The sequence below is a fragment of the Tachyglossus aculeatus genome (genome assembly GCF_015852505.1).
Source record: "Tachyglossus aculeatus isolate mTacAcu1 chromosome 12 unlocalized genomic scaffold, mTacAcu1.pri SUPER_6_unloc_4, whole genome shotgun sequence".
In the NCBI taxonomy this organism is placed as follows: Eukaryota; Metazoa; Chordata; class Mammalia; order Monotremata; family Tachyglossidae; genus Tachyglossus; species Tachyglossus aculeatus.
This window is the reverse complement of record NW_024044831.1, coordinates 6522305-6543140: the sequence shown is the minus strand read 5'-3', so window position 1 is coordinate 6543140 and position 20836 is coordinate 6522305. Positions and strand designations below refer to the sequence as shown.

The 20836-nt window shown below is 41.0% G+C and overlaps 1 protein-coding gene and 2 pseudogenes across 1 annotated transcript; 2 read left to right on the top strand and 1 right to left on the bottom strand.

Annotated features, from left to right (window-relative positions):
• Positions 1 to 784: 784 nt before the first annotated feature.
• Positions 785 to 1699, bottom strand: LOC119921694 (olfactory receptor 10AG1-like). Its single transcript, XM_038741769.1, has one exon. The coding sequence runs from the start codon at positions 1670 to 1672 to the stop codon at positions 785 to 787; it is 888 nt and encodes a 295-aa protein (XP_038597697.1). The 5' UTR covers positions 1673 to 1699.
• Positions 1700 to 5529: 3830 nt separating this feature from the next.
• Positions 5530 to 11282, top strand: LOC119921693 (annotated as a pseudogene).
• A 6599-nt stretch (positions 11283 to 17881) lies between these two features.
• On the top strand, positions 17882 to 18990 carry LOC119921658 (annotated as a pseudogene).
• The last annotated feature ends 1846 nt before the right edge of the window (positions 18991 to 20836 follow it).

Below are 20836 nucleotides of genomic sequence, written 5' to 3'. Positions count from 1 at the left end.
TATACATATTCATTATTCTATTTATTTTATTAATGATGGGCATGTACATATACAATTCTATTTATTTATATCGTTTTTAATGCTTGTCTACTTGTTTTGTTTTGTTTCGTTGTCTGTCTTCCCCCTTCTAGACTGTGAGCCCGTTGTTGAGTAGGGATTGTCTCTATTCCCGAATTGTACTTTCCAAATGCTTAGTACAGTGCTCTGCACACAGTAAGCACTTAATAAATATGGTTGAGTGAATGCATTAAAGTAAAAAGAAAGTTATGTAAAATATAATGAGAAGCCAGTTTCAACCAGACTCAGTGTAGTTTATTATTTATTTACTCTTTTGCTCTTTAGTCTATGAATTATTACATTTAACTTCTGTTTACTTGTATTGATGTCTGTCTCCCCACCCCACCCCACCCCCCAGACTGTGAGCTGCATGTGGGCAGGGATTGTCTCTCTTTATTACTGTATTGTACTTTCCCAAGCACTTGCTACAGTGCTCTGCACAAAGTAAGTGCTCAATAAATACGATTGAAAAAATGAATTTAATTGAGGAGCAAATAGAAGTAAAAGCAAGTTCCCACATACCTTCTGCATGTGAAATAGGCAAAGATTCCATATTTTGACACAATGTCACCCTGTACAGAAAAGAGTGAGTATTGAAGGCATATCTATATTTTCTTTGGGTGATTGAAATAACGAGAAGGTGGCTTCCTAAGGGAACAGGAATAGAGTTTCTTGGAATCCATGCATGATGACCCACTTGGGAAACAGCTTCCTAGTTCAAGTGACTTTAGAATAATTGTGACAGAAACTTTTTCAGGGCAACAGTCAGCTCCTTGTTTCTCAGACTGTATATCATGGGGTTTAAGATTGGTGTTACAATGGTGTAGAACAGAGACAGAAATTTATCCATATTCGCTGAGTGGCTTGACTTGGGCCGTAGATATGCGATGATAGCAGATCCAAAGAATGAGGTGACAACTATGAGGTGGGAAGAACAGGTGGAGAAGGCTTTGTGTTTCCCCGTGGTTGAAGGTAATTTCAGGATGGTGGAGATGATTTGGATGTAGGACACGAGTATCAAGAGAAATGGGGCTGTTACAAAGAGCAGAGCTTCAGCATAAACTGAAAGTTCATTCATAGCTGTGTCCCCATAGGCCAGTTCAAGTACCGGTGGGACATCACAGAAAAAATGGTTCAGCTTGTTGGATTCACAGAAGGGAAGGGAGAATATCTGATACGTCTGCCCTATCTGGACTGGAATGCCACCGATCCAGGAACCAGCTGCCATCTGGAGACATGCCTTGTCATCCATGATGATTGAATATTGTAGGGGGTTACAGATGGCCACGTAGCGATCGTAGGCCTTCACAGCCAGGAGGAAGCACTCCGCGACTCCAAACATAAGAAAGAAATACATCTGAGTGGCACAGGCTAAGAAAGGAATTGTTCTACTTTGTGTCCAAAGGTTTGCCAGCATTCTGGGGAGAGTCATGGAAGTGTAACCCACTTCTAAGAAAGACAAATTCCTAAGGAAAAAATACATAGGGGTGTGGAGAGCTCGATCGGTTTTGGTTATTAAAACGATTAAGCTATTTCCCATCAGGATCATCATGTAAATGACTAAGAATGTTGCAAAAAGAAAACTCTGAAATTTGGGAGTGTTGGAGAATCCCATCAGAACAAACTCTGTCACTGTGGTGTGATTTTGACTTGTAAGTTTCATCTGTAGAAATAGCAGTGTCAAAGAATGCAAGTCAGGACAAAGCATCATGAACTGATCCTCAATAGAAGAGGAAACACAATCAATCAATCAATGGGATTTATCGAGCACTTATTATATGCAGAGCACTGTACTAATCACTTGGGAAGAGTTCAATACAACAGAATCAGTGGGCCCATAATGAGCTTACATTCTAGAGACAGAGACAGATATCAATATGAGTAAATAATTTATAATACCAAATTTAAAGATATGTACATAAGTGTCGTGAGATTGGGGTTAGGGTGATTAGGAAATATTTAAAAGTCACAGATCCAAGTCCATAGACATAAATAGCAAGAATTGCAATAAAATAATTATGAAAGGAGATGGGATTAATTGCATTAGGTTAAAAAATGTTATGCGGGGGGTAGGATTTTTGGAGTATGGCTTTTTTCTTCCTTGTTGCCTGGGTAAGAACTAGGCTATTAATCTCCTTTTGAGTGTGAAAGTGAAGATAGACCTAACATAACCCAGAAGTCCCTTTCTTCAGGTTCTGTAGTTAATTTTCTAGCACTGAAGCAACGATGAATGCGTTATGCCTTGAGCTGGTAAGACATGTGAGAAGGAATGACAGTAGCAGCTCTAAATTGAGGTTAAAAAAATGAAATCTTTCAAAGATGCAGTGAAACAAAACCTCAAAGAGGGGATTGACAATGGACATTTGGGAAGAAGCAGGAGGACAGATCAGATGAGTGTGCAGACATTAAAAATGTGGTGACTCTAAGAGGTGAGGTTTCAAGAAACCCAGGGGACAGAGGGTGAAACTAAAATATTGCAAATGCACCAATGCTTCCAGGAACAATCTTTTCATGTATTCAATTTTGGAGGAATTAATAGTCCCGCATTAATTTTATCAGTCATACTCACATAGTGCATGCATATGTGTAAGCATTTGTATTCTATTCTATTCTATTTATTTTATTTTGTTAGTATGTTTGGTTTTGTTCTCTGTCTCCCCCTTTTAGACTGTGAGCCCACTGTTGGATAGGGACTGTCTCTATATGTTGCCAACGTGTACTTCCCAAGCGCTTAGTACAGTGCTCTGCACACAGTAAGCACTCAATAAATACGATTGATTGATTGATTGATTATTCAAATTAGCACAATTCCATAATGAAAATACCCCTAAGTTTAACTGGTTAAGGGTAAAAGTTACAAATTTATTTTCTGAGTTTATAAACTCTGTTTAAAGGAATTGGAAAGATGAAGCAGAAAACGGGTTGGAGCATATATCCAAATTAAGTAACACATGTAATGGCAAGAATCCTGAACCAGAGTTATTTTTCCAGTTTTTTTATGAAAACATAAAATCAATCAATCACTTTTGGGTTTTTTTGAGTGCTTATTGTGTGTCAAACAATGTGCCAAGTGCTTGTGAGAGTATAACATAATGGAATTGGCGGACACATTCCCTAGCCCAGAGTAGCATATAGTCTTGAGGGGAAGATAGCCAATGGTATAAATATGTTATGGTTATGTACTCCCTCTGAAACGATTGTCTGTGGATCCATATTAACAAAGGAATATATTTGGAATTAAATTTACAAAGATCTGCTAGAAATTGCTCTGTTTCCTCCCAAATCTAACCAAAAGTCTGAAATGATAAAAATAAGTGTTTTTTAAGAATTCAAAGGAGAAATTGAGGAAACATTCTGACAGATGACTCAGATTATCAATATTATGAACATCAAAATTAATAGTTTATACAATAAACTTAAAAAACATAATCCTGTAAATTTGTGTTCAGGGAATGTGACTGTTTATTGTTATATTGTACTTACTCAAGTGATCAGTACAGTGCTCTGCACACAGTAAATGCTCAATAAATATAACAAGGAATGAATGAATGAATGAATGAACTATATGCTCCATTAAATAGCTAGATGTGCTTGAATCTCTTCCAACTGCCAGCAATTTTCTCAGAAAGAAATTGTGATATGATTTGATTTTCACTAACATTTGATCCAAAAAAATAATATAAAAACATTAATAAAGCTAAAAATTAGAATAACTGTTTACTACTACAACCACAGGAAGGAGGCAAACAAAAGTCTCTAATACATATGCATTAGTGAACAACTTTTGATCTTAACCACTCACCTCAGTGAAGGGGAAAGAAGGATTCTTCTCTGAATTTGGAGGTTTTCTCTGCTGATCAATTGAGCCATGAATTTTAGGTAATCTTCCGGACTGTGGTGAGTAGTTCCCTAGCTGTAGCCATAATGTGCTCCTTTAAGCATAAGATGCATACTTCATTCCAAGCATGGCTAGCATATGTATAACGTACTTTAAAGATCCTGGACTCCCATTTTGGTTAGAGCTGATGCGTGGTAAAAATGTGGACTGATTTTACTTGTCAAAGTAGTGACGATGCTAAGCACTTGGGGCTTCAATTTTGAAAAAAAAATGTGACCGTTAATAAGTCCAAAAAAATTGCATTGTTACAGCACTCCATATGTTTTTGAAGCTTCTTACCTATGGAATGACAGTTCTCCTGAAAGACTGAGACAAGGCAATATATGAACTAAGTTATTGGGTATTTTTTTCTATTAGAATAACACTGCATTTAACTACTTCATAAAAGTCACTTAAAAGAAATCTAGGCATATAATTCACCATTCTGTTCTTGTAGCTCTTAATTAGCCTAGCATCTTTAATTTCAGTTGAATACATGGAGCTATCCCATTTAAAGACAACAGTGTTGACGATGAGATTTAATTTGTGAGTACATGTCACACTGAGAATGAGTTGCATCCTGGGCAGGTAGTTTTCAAAGCTGGGAATGTTTAAATATGAAAGGTAAGATCAAAAAAATTCCCTCCATTCCTTAGGGATGTCTCCAACCCTCTGGCAACCTTGAAAGTTTTAATGAAGTAATGTTTTTCCTGGTTTGGCAGGGCCATTTGCTGCCAACTGTTCTTCTCTAGAAAATCTCCCAAACTTCAAAATACACAACCCTCACTCAAGAGCAATAAATCAAGAAGCCAGGGTGGTTACTGTTTGATTTAATCAGGGCCCAATAATACAGTTCCTCCAACTGTGTTTTTTCTACCTCCTCTAGAGGAGACAATCTTTTCATTCTAAACTAATTACCATGTAAGCTCCTAGATGGCAAATATCATGTCTACTTTCTACGCTCCCAAGTGCTTTGTACAGTGCTCTTCACAGAGTAAGTGCTCAATTAATCCCACTGATTGCTTGATTCCAGTAAGGCTTTAAATGCATCAAGGAAATTTTAACTCCAACGTCAGTGGAAGATGAAGCAGTAATTGCCAAAATTAAGTTTAGCAGCCAGAAAGACGGAAATTCCCGGTCATCTGACTCTCTGATGGATGAACAGTTTCACCCTAAAATAACCACATTTTTTCTGATGTAAGAAATGATTTTATTAGTTTTTACCTGAAAGTACATAGATAGGGAACAGATTGTTCTCTAATTTCAATTCCCAAACTGAAACTTTTTCTGGCACTCCTAAGAGAATTCCATTTCTTTTATAAAGTTTTACTACAGAGTTTGCCAAATTTGCATAGTGCCAGTCGTATCTGCTTGTAATAAGACGATGATAATTGTGGTATTTGTTTAGTGCTTACTATTGGCCAAGGCCTCTACTAAGAGTTGGGGTAGAACAGATATTTGATCTCCTATTTTATAGATGAGGAAACTGAGACAAGAAGAATTTGTCTGGGATCTCTAACAGGCAAGTGGCAGAGTAGGGATTAGAACCCTGGTATCCTAGCTCCCAGGGTAGCTTTCCCTTTCACCACTAGACCATGTTACTTCTGAAGACAAGTAACTCTTTAAATGAACCTTCCATGGTACCATTTCCTGACTAATCGATACTCCAAATCTTCTTAACTGTTTAACCACTATTTGCATGTATGTACCAAATTATTATTAAGTTATTTATTTAGTGCTACTCTCACAGCTTGCATCATAATTGAAAAAACCCTTGCTTTTGCTATTACAAATTATTGTTTAAAATGCCTATGATTTTCTTAGAGGCCAAAAGTTTTCTATGGTTTCACTGAAGAGAGCTTACCTTTTGACTAGTATTTAATTATACTGGGTTCTTCTGAAATGAGATATGCTAGCTATGGAGCAAGTAAAATGAGTGAATGAAGGAATACATCTATTACCAGGTATTTAGTAAATGTTTTTATGAAACTGGAAGTTAGGTTGGTAAAAAGCTGAGCTGGACTCAACTTTCATAAATGACTTCATAGAGGAGGTGGGAATTTAAATATGCTGTAAAAAGGGAGGGAGGGAACTAAATCCAAGGCAGTGATCTCAGAACAACTTGCCGGGCTCCTAAATGACACCCGGTGTTCACAGATAGAGGCAGTCAGGGAGGGTAATTTAGAGAAGCAATGTGGCCTAGAAGCGAGAGCATGGACCTGGGATCTGGAGGCCCTGGGTTATAATCCTGGCTTTCATGCTGGGTGACCTTGGGGAAGCCACTGAAGCTCTCTGCACCTCACTTTACTCTTTAAAATAGGAGTTCAATTCCTGATCTCCCTCCCACTGTGAACTACCTCCTTCTCTTGGACGCATTACCCTACCTCGGCTTCACTGACACTGTCCTCTCCTGATAATCCTGGGAGAGACAAGGATTGTATTGATCCTGATTGTCTTGTATGTTCCCAAGAGTTTAGCTTGATACTTGGCACATAATAGTAATAATAATAATAATAATAGCACTAAATACAGTGCTTAACACAGAGTAAGTGCTTAACCAGTTCCTTATTAAAGGAAATTTAGTACAGAGCTTGACACATAGTAACTACTTAAGAAGCACGGCATTATTTGTGTTTATTTTTAGATGAAGGTAGCAGTTCATTCAAGCTGGAGGCCAGTAGCCGTGAGCTCACTCCACGTCTCTAGCCTTCAGTTTCCTCACCTGTCAAATGGGGATTTGACTACCTGTTCTCCTTTGCTTTTAGTCTGTGAGCCCCATATGGGGCAGGGGCTGTGTCTGTCCTGATTGTCTATCTTGTACTTCCCAAGCGCTTAGTACAGTGCTCTGCACACAGTAAGCACTCAATAAATACGATTGAATGAATGAATCTAGACTGTGAGCCCACTGTTGGGTAGGGACCGTCTCTATATGTTGCCAACTTGTACTTCCCAAGCGCTTAGTACAGTGCTCTGCACACAGTAAGCACTCAATAAATATGATTGAATGAATGAATCTAGACTGTGAGCCCACTGTTGGGTAGGGACCGTCTCTATATGTTGCTAACTTGGACTTCCCAAGCGCTTAGTGCAGTGCTCTGCACACAGTAAGCGCTCAATAAATACGATTTAATGAATGAATGAATGAATGAATAATAATAATAATAGTATTTGTTAAACTCTTACTATGTGCAAAGCACTGTTCTAAGCACTGGGGGGATACAAGGTGATCAGGTTGTCCCTTGTGGGGTTCACAGTCTTAATCCCCATTTAACAGATGAGGTAACTGAGACACAGAGAAGTTAAGTGACTTGCCCAAAGTTACACAGCTGACAATTGGCAGAGCCGAGATTTGAACCCGTGACCTCTGACTCCAAAGCCCGGGCTCTTTCTACTGAGCCACGCTGCTTCTCATAGTATGTCACAATTGCTATTTTCTTTACTGTTAGTACTAGTAGTATTCCCATGAATATGCATGATTTCTCTAGTGTACTGGTAGCCAATCTACTTTCACCTTGACTTTTTTGTGACTCATAAGCTTAAGCTGAATATTGCTGCTACTATTGGTAAAGAATACTTTGCCCCTCAATAATAAGATTTCTTTTCAGCTAGAACCATTTAGAGAACATCTCAAATTTCCTGTTCAATGTGGTTCTAGGTAGAGCTGGTGAGTTTCAGTTTCTCTGGGTAGGAGATTGAAGTGTGAACTGGAATGGGGAAAGACAGGAGGCAGGGAGGTCAACAAGGAAGATGATACAGTAATAAAGTTGGGAAAAGGTAAGTACTTGTCTTAACATGTTATCAGTTTGGATGGAGACGATAGGGAAGATTATAGCAGTATTGTGAAGTTTGAAATGACAGGATTAAGTGACAGGCTGAATATGTGGGTTGAATGAGAGAGAGAGGACTCAGGATTAACAACAAAGTGACATCCTTGTGACAGAGGAAGGATGGTGGTGCTTCCTACAGCTGTGTGACCTTGGGGAAGCCACTTAACTTCTTGGCGTTCCAGTTACCTCATCATAAAATGGGGATTAAGATTGTGAACCCTACGAGGAAAAACCTGATTACCTTGTATCTACCCCAGCACTTAGAACAGTGCTTGGCACATAGTAAGGGCTTAACAAATGGTATTAAAAAAGCACCTAACATTGATCCATTGGTTTCCGTAGTCTGCAGTACTATTCTGTGGGTGTTGGGTAATTTTGCCTGGTCTGTGAAATGTACAATATCTTTACAAAGAAAAAGTATTTTCTGCAATTAGGTATTTTTTGTTTTAAAACCTCCAAGTAAAAATTGTAATAAATCACATTTAAAAAGTTTGTCAGTCACTTTGTTTCTTACTGGGGATAAATGCAGTATCCCGGGGATTAAAGATGTCAGAACCATGGGGCTCTTATTTTTGAACTCTAATGACTGAATATCCCTTTACTGTAGGCGTTCCTCAAGGGTCAGTTCTTGGTCCCCTTCTGTTCTCTATCTACTCTCACTTTCTTGGTGAACTCATTCACACCCATGGCTTCAACTATCATCTCTACACTGATGGCACCCAAATCTACATCTCTGCCCTGCTCTCCCCTCCCTCCAGGATCATATCTCCTCCTGCCTTCAGGACATCTCCATCTGGATGTCTGCCCGCCATCTAAAATTCAATATGTCAATATGTCCTGCCCTCTCTGTGACTTTCCCGTCACGGTAGATGGCACTACCATCCTCCCAGTAACACAAGCCAGCAACTTTGGTGCCATCCTCGACTCCACTCTCTCATTCACCCCACACATCCAATCTGTCACCAAAACCTGCCGGTCTCACCTCCACAACATCGCCAAAATCCACCATTTCCTCTCCATCCAAACCGCTACCTTGCTGGTTCAATCTCTCATCATTATCGCGACTGTATTACTGCATTAGCCTCTTCTCTGATCTCCCATCCTCCTGTCTCTCCCCGCTTCAGTTTATGCTTCACTTTGCTGCCCGGATTATCTTTGTACAGAAATGCTTGGGGCGTGAGCCCACTGTTGGGTAGAGACTGTCTCTATATGTTGCCAATTTGTACTTCCCAAGCGCTTAGTACAGTGCTCTGCACATAGAAAGCGCTCAATAAATACGATTGATGATGATGATGATGATATCACTCCCCTCCTCAAAAGTCTCCAGTGGTTGCCTCTCAACCTACGAATCAAGCAAAAACTCCTCACTCGGCTTCAAGGCTCTCTGTCACCTCGCCTCCTCTTACCTCACCTCCCTTCTCTCCTTCTACAGCCCAGCCCACACCTTCCAATCCTCTGCTGCCAACCTCCTCACTGTGCCTCATTCTCACCTGTCCCACCGTCGACCCCTGGCCCACATCCTACCCCTGGCCTGGAATGCCCTCACTCCACACATCCACCAAACTAGCTCCCTTCCTCCCTTCAAAGCCCTGCTGAGAGCTCACCTCCTCCAGGAGGCCTTCCCAAACTGAGTCCCCTACACCTCCCCATCCTCCCCTCCGCCTTACCTCCTTCTCCTTCCCACAGCACTTGCATATATTTGTACAAATTTATTACTCTATTCATTTTACTTGTACATATTTACTTCTGTATTAATTTTGTTAATGATGTGCATATAGCTATAATTCTATTTATTCTGATGGTTTTGACACCTGTCTACATGTTTTGTTTTGTTGTCTCCCCCTTCTAGACTGTGAGCTCGTTGTTGGGTAGGGACCATCTCTATATGTTGCTGACGTGTACTTCCCAAGCGCTTAGTACAAGCTCTGCACACAGTAAGCGCTCAATAAATACGATGGAATGAATGAATAAATAAATATGTAGATCACTTGGCCTTCTGATGAACATAAGACTAGATGTCATTTATGAAGAGGTGTAAGCTCTTTGTGGTTACGGAATGTGTCTGCCAACTCTGTTGCATTGTACTCTCCTAAGCGCTTAATATAGCACTCTGTACTTAGTAAGTGCTCAATATATACCATTGACGACAGTGATAGTGAAGAGGTGAATTGAGGAATCATTAAGGTAAAGGTGGGAGCTGAATCCATGATGGTGGATGAGCTTAATAAGTGGGTTGAGGGAGAGGGCGATTACAGGAGAGCAAAGGCCCCAGAAAAAGAGTTAACAAGTGAGAAGAAGAGGTGAATGCCTTCTGGAGAAGATTCTGAAGAGGCAAATAGAAAAAATGGGAAAGCCCCTGGAGAAAATTGAGTTGTTCAAGCCCCTAACAGGGAAGGGAGTTAGGAAAAGGAAAAAGATCAAACTTCTTCAGGCAGTGAAAGAATTCAAGGAGGATTTAAATGAAGAAAAGGATACAGAAACTGTTGCTGAGCTACAGAACCCCAATCTGTTGTCATTACAAAGTCAACATCTTTAATAACATCCTGTGCATTCTCCTATGGAATGGAGTTCATGGCAGTTACGTTACAGAATTTGTTTTTCTAGGGCTTTCTCAAAATAAGGTGGTTCGGAAAGTATGTTTTCCTATATTTCTGCGATTGTATAAAGCCACTGTTCTGGGAAATCTTCACATTGTAGCAACTGTTAATGCCTATAAGAATTTGGGCTCACCCATGTATTATTTCTTCAGCTATCTGTCCTTTGTAGAGATCTGTTACTCTACAACTGCTCCCATACTAATTCTAGACTTAGGCGTTGAAAAGAAAGGGATTTCCCTGAATGACTGCGTGACTCAACTATTCTTCATTCATTTCATTGGTGGAACCGCGATTTTGTTCCTCACCGTGATGGCCTACGATCATTACATTGTCATCTGTAAGCCCCTGCACTACACTTCCTGCATGAGCTGACATGTGTGTGCCCTTTTGGTTGGGATGGCCTGGATGGGTGGCTATGTGCATTCAGTGGCTCAAGTTATCCTCATATTCTGCTTTCCCTTCTGTCGACCTAATGTGATTGACCACTATTTCTGCGACTTGCTCCCTCTGGTGAAACTTGCCTGCAAGGACACTTTTGTCATCAGCTTGCTGATTGTGGCTAATGGTGGGATGTTGTCTGTGGTCAGCTTCTTGGTATTGGTTGTATTGGTTGTTTCATATGTTATTATCTTACTCCACTTAAAGACATGAGGTTCTAGAGAACATCACAGAGCCCTCTCTACCTGTGGCTCCTATATCACAGTGATGACCTTGTTTTTTGGACCTTGCATTTTCACGTACATGTGGCCCTCCACCATGTTTTCCGTCGACAAAATGGTGGCTGTCAGCACCCCTGTGTTGAACCCGATTCTTTGCTGTTTGAGAAGTACTGAAATGAAAAATGCCATGAGGGGACTATGGGTCATAAAGATAAAAGGAGGAGAAAATGAAAGACAATATGGGAAGAAGATTGGTGATTTGTGATGAAACATTATCTGAGGGAAAAGGAATTTTATGGGCTGTGTGTGTGGTTAAGGGAGGGATTGTATGTGTATGAGCGAATGAGTATGAGAGAGTAGGTGCACTTGTGTGTGTGTGTGTGTGTGTGTGTGTCAGAGAGAGAGAGAATGTTTACTTCTCCCTCTTCCTTCCTTCCCACTTTCTCATCCTCTTCTTCACCCTTTCTTACCTTCTCTACTCTTCAGTTTTCCCTGTACCTTGCCCTCGCTTTCTCTATTTCCTTCATCACCTCTCTCCCTCTCTCTTCTTTTCTCTCTCCTTTCCTTTCTCTCTTCCTCACATCCCTTTCTCTTCCCTCCTCTTCCCCCATTTCTCTCTCCCTCTCTTAATCTTGGGTCATTATGCCTGCCCTCATAGAAACCCTGCCTACCAATTCCCTACTTGCAAGACATTTTTAAAGGCATTTCTATTCACCAATATTATTTCTTTTCATTGTTTTAAGAATAATTTATTAAGCTGCTATGAGTTTTCGAAGGATTTGCTCAATGGCAGCCATTTTACTGGATCTTTACCCTTTGAGTACTTGGTTTTCACCCCAGCCTCAACCCTCAGCCCCACATCAGCTATGTACATACCTGCAATTTAGGTATTCATATTAATGTCTGTCTCCTCCCCTAGATTGTAGACCCGTTGTGGGCAGGGAACATTACTACCAACTCTGATGAGGTATACTCTCCCAAGCATTTAGTACAGTGCTCTGTACACAGCTCTCAATTAATACCGTTGATTGATTGGTCTGCTGTAAAAAGATTAATTTAATAGGGAAAGAATTCATACTTCTTACAAACCACCTCCAATAGGCAAGACTGGAAAAGTGAAAAAGTTCAATGGAGACAGAAGGGGACCGAGGGATCAACAGATCAGAGGTGGAGGGTGGTGATAAGAGCTGGAGAGAGGCAAAGAGCGTGGGGACAGGGAAAGGGAGACTTATTGAATATCAGTCTAACTCGGGCTGGTGGCTCCCTCCCAATGACCCTGATGCCAGATTTCAGTGATCCCAAAAACCCATATCACCAGAGGACTCCGCTCATCCAACCATAAAGAGGCTATCTAGAGCCTTCCGTAGAGGGCAGTTCCAACTCCTCTTTTTCTAGCCAAAGCTTTTCTAGCTCCAGGATCTCAAATCTTTTCTGCATTCCTTTCTGGACAACTTCTTCTTTTCCGGGATTACAGGAAGAAGAAGAGGAGAGGTTGGTTTCAGATTGTGATGAGCATCTCTGGGACACTTTGAAGACACTAAATAACATGGAGGAACTTTTCCCAGAGTAAAAAAAAAAACTGAAAAAGAGAGAAATCAGTGTGTCCTCAGAAATAAGTGAGCAACAATTCACAAGCCTCGTGTTAAAATCAAACCAATGAACAACACTGGCTGTACACAGTGAAGTACTACAACAATGCTGTGCACAAAGTAAGTACTCAATGAATGCAACTGATTGATCATGGCATCCTGTCAGATGCAGATGCAGAATTAAGGATGATCCCCCAATATCCTTCAACCTGTACTGGGAGTTCGGATCTTCATTCATCTAGAACCCTCTTTCCCATGGTGGGAATATTGTACTGTGTTCCTCCTTCCTCATTCCTGCCTCAATTCCTCTTTTTTAAACTTGAGTTTTCTCTATTGTTATCTATTGAGGACAGGGAATGGGCATTTTATTTCTCTGATACTCTCCCAATTTCTTAGAACAGTGCCTCAAACTTAGGAAGTGCTCGATAAGCACCAATCACTGGTTGACTGGGTTAGAAAATTCTCTGTGATGATGTTATGATTATGTCATCACTGAAGAGCTATATTGGAAAATAAAAGTACCAGAGATTTTCCCTTTGAGACTGACATTGAGAGATTCAGCCAATACTCCTGGGCTAATGAGAGATAGGGTGACAAAGATAAATGAAATCCACAGATAATCCACAAATAATCCCAAACTGTACTTTATACAAAACAGTTTCAACCCCTTCTCCTATTAACCATTTTAATGGGAACTGCTAATCAAAGCCAAAATGGCCATTTTGTATTTGCCCTCCTTTTTTCTTCTCTGTTCTTTTGTAGATTAGGGTTAGTCAGCTTCTAAATTACCTCATTTAATAATGTTTATAATTTCTTCTACGTCAGATTATTCCTATTGGAGTCCATTACTCTTGGAAGTTCAATTTCCTAGCTTTAAGACATTTTGGTAAATCACTTTAGGGTATCTCCTATGTATGCTATGTTAGAGTCAGAGAAAGGGAAAGTTTTCCAAGGACCAGATTGGATGATCTAGTTAGAGGCTCTGGAAGACTGATGGTTTAATATTTCAACTACGAACACTTTGGAACCAACTTTTCCCCCTGTGTTCTGCTGAATCAGTTCCTGCTAACCAGAGCTGGTCTGAGCATGACTCTAGTTTGGACCATTTGGATACTGGTCTTGCAGCTCTAGCTATCATTCCTGAAGACCCTGGCTTTTTTATAGTGGAAAATGAGCCTGAATTCAAATTTTTATCTTAAATCTAATCTTTTAGCCCTAAGCACCAAGACCAGGGAGATTATTAGGAGAGGTGGATCAAATCACAAAACATCCAAGAAATCTTTGATATTTTCTAATTCATCCCTCTGCGTTTTTCATCACAGCTGTTTTATTTTAATAACAGCAAGAATAACAACAAAATGTGATGGTTCTCTTTTGTCCTAGTAAAAAGCAAACATAAAATAAAATCAGACTGCCTATCTGACTATAATTGTTAAAATGAAGTTGGATTTTCTTTTTTTGTTATTAAATTTGTCATTTGGAAGTGGTGGAAAATTTGATATTTGACAATAATAATAATAATAATGATTATGGAATTTGTTAAATGTTTACTATGTACTAAGCACTGTTCTAAACGCTGGATATTTTCTTTTGTTCAGGATTAGAAACATGTAACTCAAATTCTGATTCTGATTGCCCTCTTTACACTCTTATTTTATATTTCAGTGGCAAATGTTTTTAAGAACTATTCATTATTTGAGTAACTCCCAGACCATGGATAGATTACATGGAGTCACAGGAAATGATTACAAGGAGCACCCTAATTTGTGAAAATATAAACAAAATAACTCATAGAATATTCATATAAAATGCCTGCTAAATTAATGAATGAACAAAGATTATAACAAAGTGATTAAAGAAAAGTCTATTTGATTTTTGAGAAGTTGAATGGTTTGCAGTAATAATGCTGTCATTGCTGTAGTTTTAATCTTATTAATTATGCTAAATTATTTTCTCTGATATAATATTTTTCTCATGGTGCCAGTGGTTAGTAGGTAGATGTGCAAATTCACCCTGATTTGTCAGAATTCAGCAATGAACATTTCAAATTAAACTGATCACCACATCTTCATTATGCACTCTCATATTCATGATATAAAATTATGAGCTATGCCTTTCGATTGAAAAGGAACAATTTGATGTCTATTGTCAGAAAATAGAAACGTTAAAGATTTTTTATTAGTATTTGTTAGGTGCTTACTGTATGTCAGGCACTGTAATAAGCGCTGGGGTAGATAAAACTAATCAGTTTGGACATAGTCCATGTACCACATAGAACTCACAGTCTTAATCCCCACTTCACAGATGAGGTAATTGAGGCCCAGAGAAGTGGAGTTACTTGCCCAAGGTCACACAGCTGACAAGTGGTGGAGCCAGTATTAGAATCCAGGTCCTTCTGACTCCCAGTCCTGTGCTCTATTCACCGGTCCTTGCCTCTGATTATATTTCACCTTGATGGCACTGAAAGAATGAGCTGAGGAACTAAGGAGTGTGGAATAAAGACATTTTAGTAACTTTTACAAATGCAGTGGGGTAAGTCAAGGAAATTCTCTGCCCTTAGCAATTCCATACTGCCCTGTCGATTCCAGCTTCTTACAATTCCTGTTATTGGTTTTTCTCTGATTGAAGAATTCTCAGTTTTACGGTGGAAAACGCTATTCCAGGCACGGACAATGGAAAATCTCTCCTGTGGTTATTGTGTGTTTGCTTTCCGTGAACTTTTACCAACAAACTTTCAGTCACACCTAGAAGGGCTTGGTATATCAAAGCAGTCATTCTACCAGTTCGATTCAGAACGGTGTTTGTTAGAAACAATCCCACAGAGAGAGATATGGTCCTTTTAAGGCAGTGCCCATTCCGTGGTTCTAGGAACTACATTATCTGATTTGAAAGGTCTTCTAAATGGTGCTGGAACATTTTGTATAAGCTTAAAATGGAATGGGAAATCTGATTGCCTCCTCAAATTGACAATAGAGCGAGAGGATTATAATACCTCCCTGACTTTTGCTTTTTAAATCTCGTTGAACCCTGGTTCTCTCCTCCCTCCCACTTGTAAAAATGGATGTTAACCAATCAATATCATACGGGTAGGTGACACATTTTATTTTTTATTTCTGTAAAAGAGACTTCATTTTGGCTGAATTTTACAAATCTTCAGGATGAAATGACGGATGAAAGGTATTGAATATGAAAGGTATTATAATTGTGGTATTTGTTAAATGCTCACTATGTTCCAAGCACCGCACTGTAGCACTGGGGTAGATACAAGAAAGTCAGGTCCCAGAAGAGGCTCACAGTCTAAGTAGAAGCGAGAATTGACATTGAATCCCCATTTTGCAGATGAGGGACCTGAGGCACAGAGAATTTAAATGACTTGCCCAAGGTCACACAGCAGGCGAGTGGCACAGCCTGTATTAGAAGTCAGGTCCTATGATTCCCAGACCAGTGCTCCCAGGCCACATTGCTTCTTTGGGGACAGTTCTGTAAGGGCCAGGTCTTGGATTCTGTGGCTCCCAGGACCAACATGGTTATTACATTTAAGTATTATTAACCTGGAAATGGTATGGACTTAATCCTCACCAGTTTTTGATGCCCTGTAATCAATCAATCCCCTTCTCAGGGTCGCACATGGAGAGTTTCCAGTACTCTATCACTCTCGACTACTGGAGGGAGAGTCAAGCAGAGGCCTGTGCATTCCATTCCACTCTTAGCTTGGGCAGTGGCTAGCGAGTTGAAGGCAATCTGCTACAAGTTAAAACTCATCTATGCTGGGCAGCAGAGGCATAGGAGGGAGTCAAGGGCAGCGACCCAAATTTACTTCCCAGAAGAAGGCAATTGTAAACCACTTTTTATTTTTACCAGGTAAACCACTTCCGTATTTTTGCCAAGAAAACTCTATGGATACGCTACCAGAACGATTGCAGGTGGAGTTGGGGCATTCTGGAAGTGATATGTCCATGGCATCTCTATGGGTTGGAAATGAATCGACAGCAAAAGACAAGATAACACAATCAATCAATAATTGGTATTTATTGTGTGTAAACCATGTGCAGAGCACTGTATTATACCCTTGGGAGGGTGCAGTACGATAGAGTTGGTAGAAACATTCCCTGTAACAAACAGAACTTGTGAAATACCTTTTAAGGGATGGATTATCCTTTAGGGAGCAGGTCGGGGTGTGATTGCCTGGTCCTCGAACTGTAAGCTCGTTGTGGGCAGGGAATGTGTCTGTTATATTGTAGTCTACCAAGCACTTAGTCAGTGCTCCGTGTACAGTAAGTGCTAAATAAATATGACCAATAGGTTGATGCAAATATCCTTATTGCTCCTGTCTGTAATCTATTTTAATGTCTATTCCCCCTACAGGGGATAAGCTCCTTTTAAAAAAAATATAGTATTTGCTAAGTGCTATTCGACCACGAAGAGACACCGTAACCAGGGAGAGGATCCAAGGTGGCAGTTAACACCATGACCTTCCCACCCAGCATGGGGCAAAATGAGTCTCGGTTGAGCTGGAGCTGGGACCAAAGAGACTTAGCACTGTATTAAGTACTGGGGTAGATACAAACTAATCAGATTGGACACACTCCATGTTCCACAAGAGGCTCACCGTCTTAATCCCCATTTCATGGAAGATGTAACTGAGGCATAGCGACATGAATTGACTTGCCCAAGGTCACACAACAGACAAGTGGTAGAATGGGGAATAGACCCCAGGTCCTTCTGTGAGATCCCTTTAGACTGCAAGCTCCCTCTAGACTGAAAGCTCCTTGTGGTCAGGGAATGTGTCTACCAACTCTATTTTATTATACTCTCCCAAGTGCTTAGTACAGTGTTCTGTCCACAGTACGTGATCAGTAGATGCCATTGATTGATTGATTAATTCCCAGGCCCCTCTGCATCCACTAGGACAAAATGCTTCTCTTGTGGTTAGCGATCATGTCTAACAATTCATTAGTAATGTACCCTCCTAGGCATTTAGTACAGTGCTCTGCACATAGTAAGCGATCAGTAAATACCATTGATTAGATGTTGTTCATACCCTCCTTTTGTCCAACTCCCATGCTGGAGCTCCAAGAGGATGGATAATAGGGCATAGAATCAGAGAAAACATTCCACAGACCATGGACAACTCTTCGGAGCTGAAGAATTTCCAGGGAGAATATTTTGGGGAAAACAATGCATTTTGACTGAATTTGTTCCCTTCATTATTATTTCTTATTGGTTTTTGTTGCAGATGCATTTCCCCTCTGCTCAACCCAACTAAAGGGAACATATGGAGAAGAGGAACAATGTGACAGAATTTGTTTTCTTGGGAATTTTGCAGAACCAGGTGTTACAGAGAATTTGGTTTGCCCTCTTTGTCCTCTACATGGTAACATTGTTTGGAAATCACCTCATAATGACAACCATCAATGTCAGCCCCCGCCCCGCCTCTCCCATGTACTTCTTCTTCGGCTACCTCTCCTTTGTCTGCTATTCCACCACCACCACCCCAGAGATGATGGCCGACCTATTTGCTGAGAGAAAAACCATCTCGTCCAGTGGCTGTATGACCCAGCTTTTTGCCATGCACCTCTTCTACGGCTCAGAGATCTTCCTCCTCACAGTGATGGTCTATGACTGGTGTGTGACCATCTGCAGACCTTTGAGCTACCCAATCATCATGAGCCAGCAAGTGTGTCAAATCATGGTGACCACCCTCTGGGGCGGTGCGTTTCTACACTCCATCGTTCAGTCCCTCCTCACCATCCAGCTTCCCTTCTGCGGCTCCAACGTGCTAGAACACTACTTCTGCGATGTGAATCCCTTGATGAAGCTTTCCTGCACCGACACCTCTGTGGTGGGCCTGATGGTGGTGGCCAACAGTGGGATGATCTCGTGGTGGCCTTCTTCATCCTTGTACATTATTTTACTTGTACATTTCTATCCTACTTATTTTATTTTGTTGGTATGTTTGGTTCTGTTCTCTGTCTCCCCCTTTTAGACTGTGAGCCCACTATCGGGTAGGGACTGTCTCTATGTGATGCCAATTTGTACTTCCCAAGCGCTTAGTACAGTGCTCTGCACATAGTAAGCGCTCAATAAATACGATTGATTGATTGATTGATTGATTGGTCATGTCCTACACCGTCATCTTGTTCACCCTCAGGACCCAGTCGCCTGAGGGGAGGCAGAAAGCTCTCTCGAACTGCAGGGCTCACATTGCCGTGATCTTCCTATTCTTTTACCCATCTCTTCGTGTACATTCGTCCCTCTCGCACTCTAGCAGTGGATAAGATGGCCACTTAATTTAACACTGTTATTCCTCTGATGTTCAATCACCTCATCTACACCCGGAGGAACGCCAAGCGGAAAGGCTCTATGAGGAAATCGAGGAGGTGAAGTGTGTTTTCAGGGGGAAAATTAACGCTGTGGTCAGCATGGGTTTTCCTTATCATCAGTGCTATTTGCCAAGTGCTTAGTGTGAGCAGAGCACTGAAGCGGGAGTGCCCTAGTGGATGAAGCATGGGCCTAGCAGTCAGAAAGACCTGGGTTCTAATCCTGACCCCACCACATGTCTGTTGTTTGACCTGGGGCAAATCACTTCACTTCTCTGTGACTCAGATGCCTCATTTGTAAAGTGGGCATCAAGACTGTGAGCCCCATGTGAGACAGAGCCTGTACCCAGCACTTACTACAGTGCTTGACACACAGTAAGTGCTTAACAATTAACATCATCATCATTATTATTATTACTAAGTACTTGGGAGAGTACAGTACAACAGAGTTGATAGATACGTTCCCTGCCCACAACGAGTTTACAGTTTAGAGATGAGTTTGGATGTAATGGGTAGATTATGTTGGTAAGAATCTAAGATGACTTTTCTCTGTAGGCATTTTGGTGAAAGTAACAAAAACTGGGACTTGATGTTGACTGCAAAGACAGATTTAAAAACTATATGAAACCAAATTCAATGTTTTCTTGTGAAATGGCAGAGTTTGTATCTCTGGTGGGTGAAAAGAAGCTTGTTGTGGGTAAGGTATGTGTCTACTGACTCTGTTTTACTGTACTCTCCCAAGAACTTAGAGGAGTGTTCAGCATTCAGTAAGTGCTCAATAAATAAAATTGATAGGGCCTGAGGAAGAAATTACTGCATTATGAATGATCATCCTGCCATCCCACTGAGGTCAGTCAATCGGTCAATAAATTAATAGTATTAATTGAGTGCTTACTGTGTCCAGGACACACAGCACGAGGTAGGGCGGAAGAGACAGGGAGAGATTTATAAGCTGGGAGGTGGGGTTAGGTTGGGGAAGTTGGCAGAATGAGAAAACCTATTGGTTTAGTCTTTCACTAGTCCTCTGTCTCTTCTACCCCCAACTCTCTCTGGCCTCTTCTCCCACCATCCAGTATGTTGCTGTCCCTGCTACCACAAATCCTCCCACCTCCCCCCCACCTATCTCCTGAATTGCTGAAGCCCTTGAAGCAGTTTGTAGATATTTCCATTGTTTCTCAAAAACATGTAAATTGCCCTTATGAGTGATTACAAACAGTGATGTGTATCCTGTTGTAGCATCTGTGTCCTGAGAAGACAGAAACACTTTACATTTCTGCAATTTCCTGCCTGGTAATATTTGGGTGGGAGCAGAGTAGAGCTAGGTGAGGCGGCCAATGGAGCCCCTGGCTTGCGTGCAGAGGAGAAAGTAGCCCTAGAAGAGCCCGAGTACCTACAGCCTCCCTGACCCTCTCATTACGCCACCGTTCACTCCAGGTCACATTCAATTAAACAATCAATTGCATTTATTGATAGCTTACTGTAAGCACTGTGCTAAGCTCTTGGGAGAGTACAGTATAACAGAGACAGGAGACACATTCCCTGCCCACGATGAAGGAAGAGGGAGGGTTTGAACTTTGATTCCTCAGCCCATCTCCCAGGGCTGATCAAAGCTCCTTAGGTCAGGTCATTGGGTGGCAGCGTCCATGGATTACCATCACCAGGACCTTCCCACCATTTACTGGGCTCCTGGGCTGTCCTGTATCCTGCCACCATGGCACACCTTGTGTTTGTAACTAACCCCAGTGGCTCCAGTAGCAGCAGCAGCAACAACAACAACAGCAGCAGCAATCAGGTACTTAAATGTCTGACCCAGAGCCAGAGCTATGCTGGTGGTCTGATCTCCAGACTAGCCATTGCCCAGACTTTTTCCCTAAGTGGGCCAGACCTGTGTGTGGAAGGCTGCCTCTCCC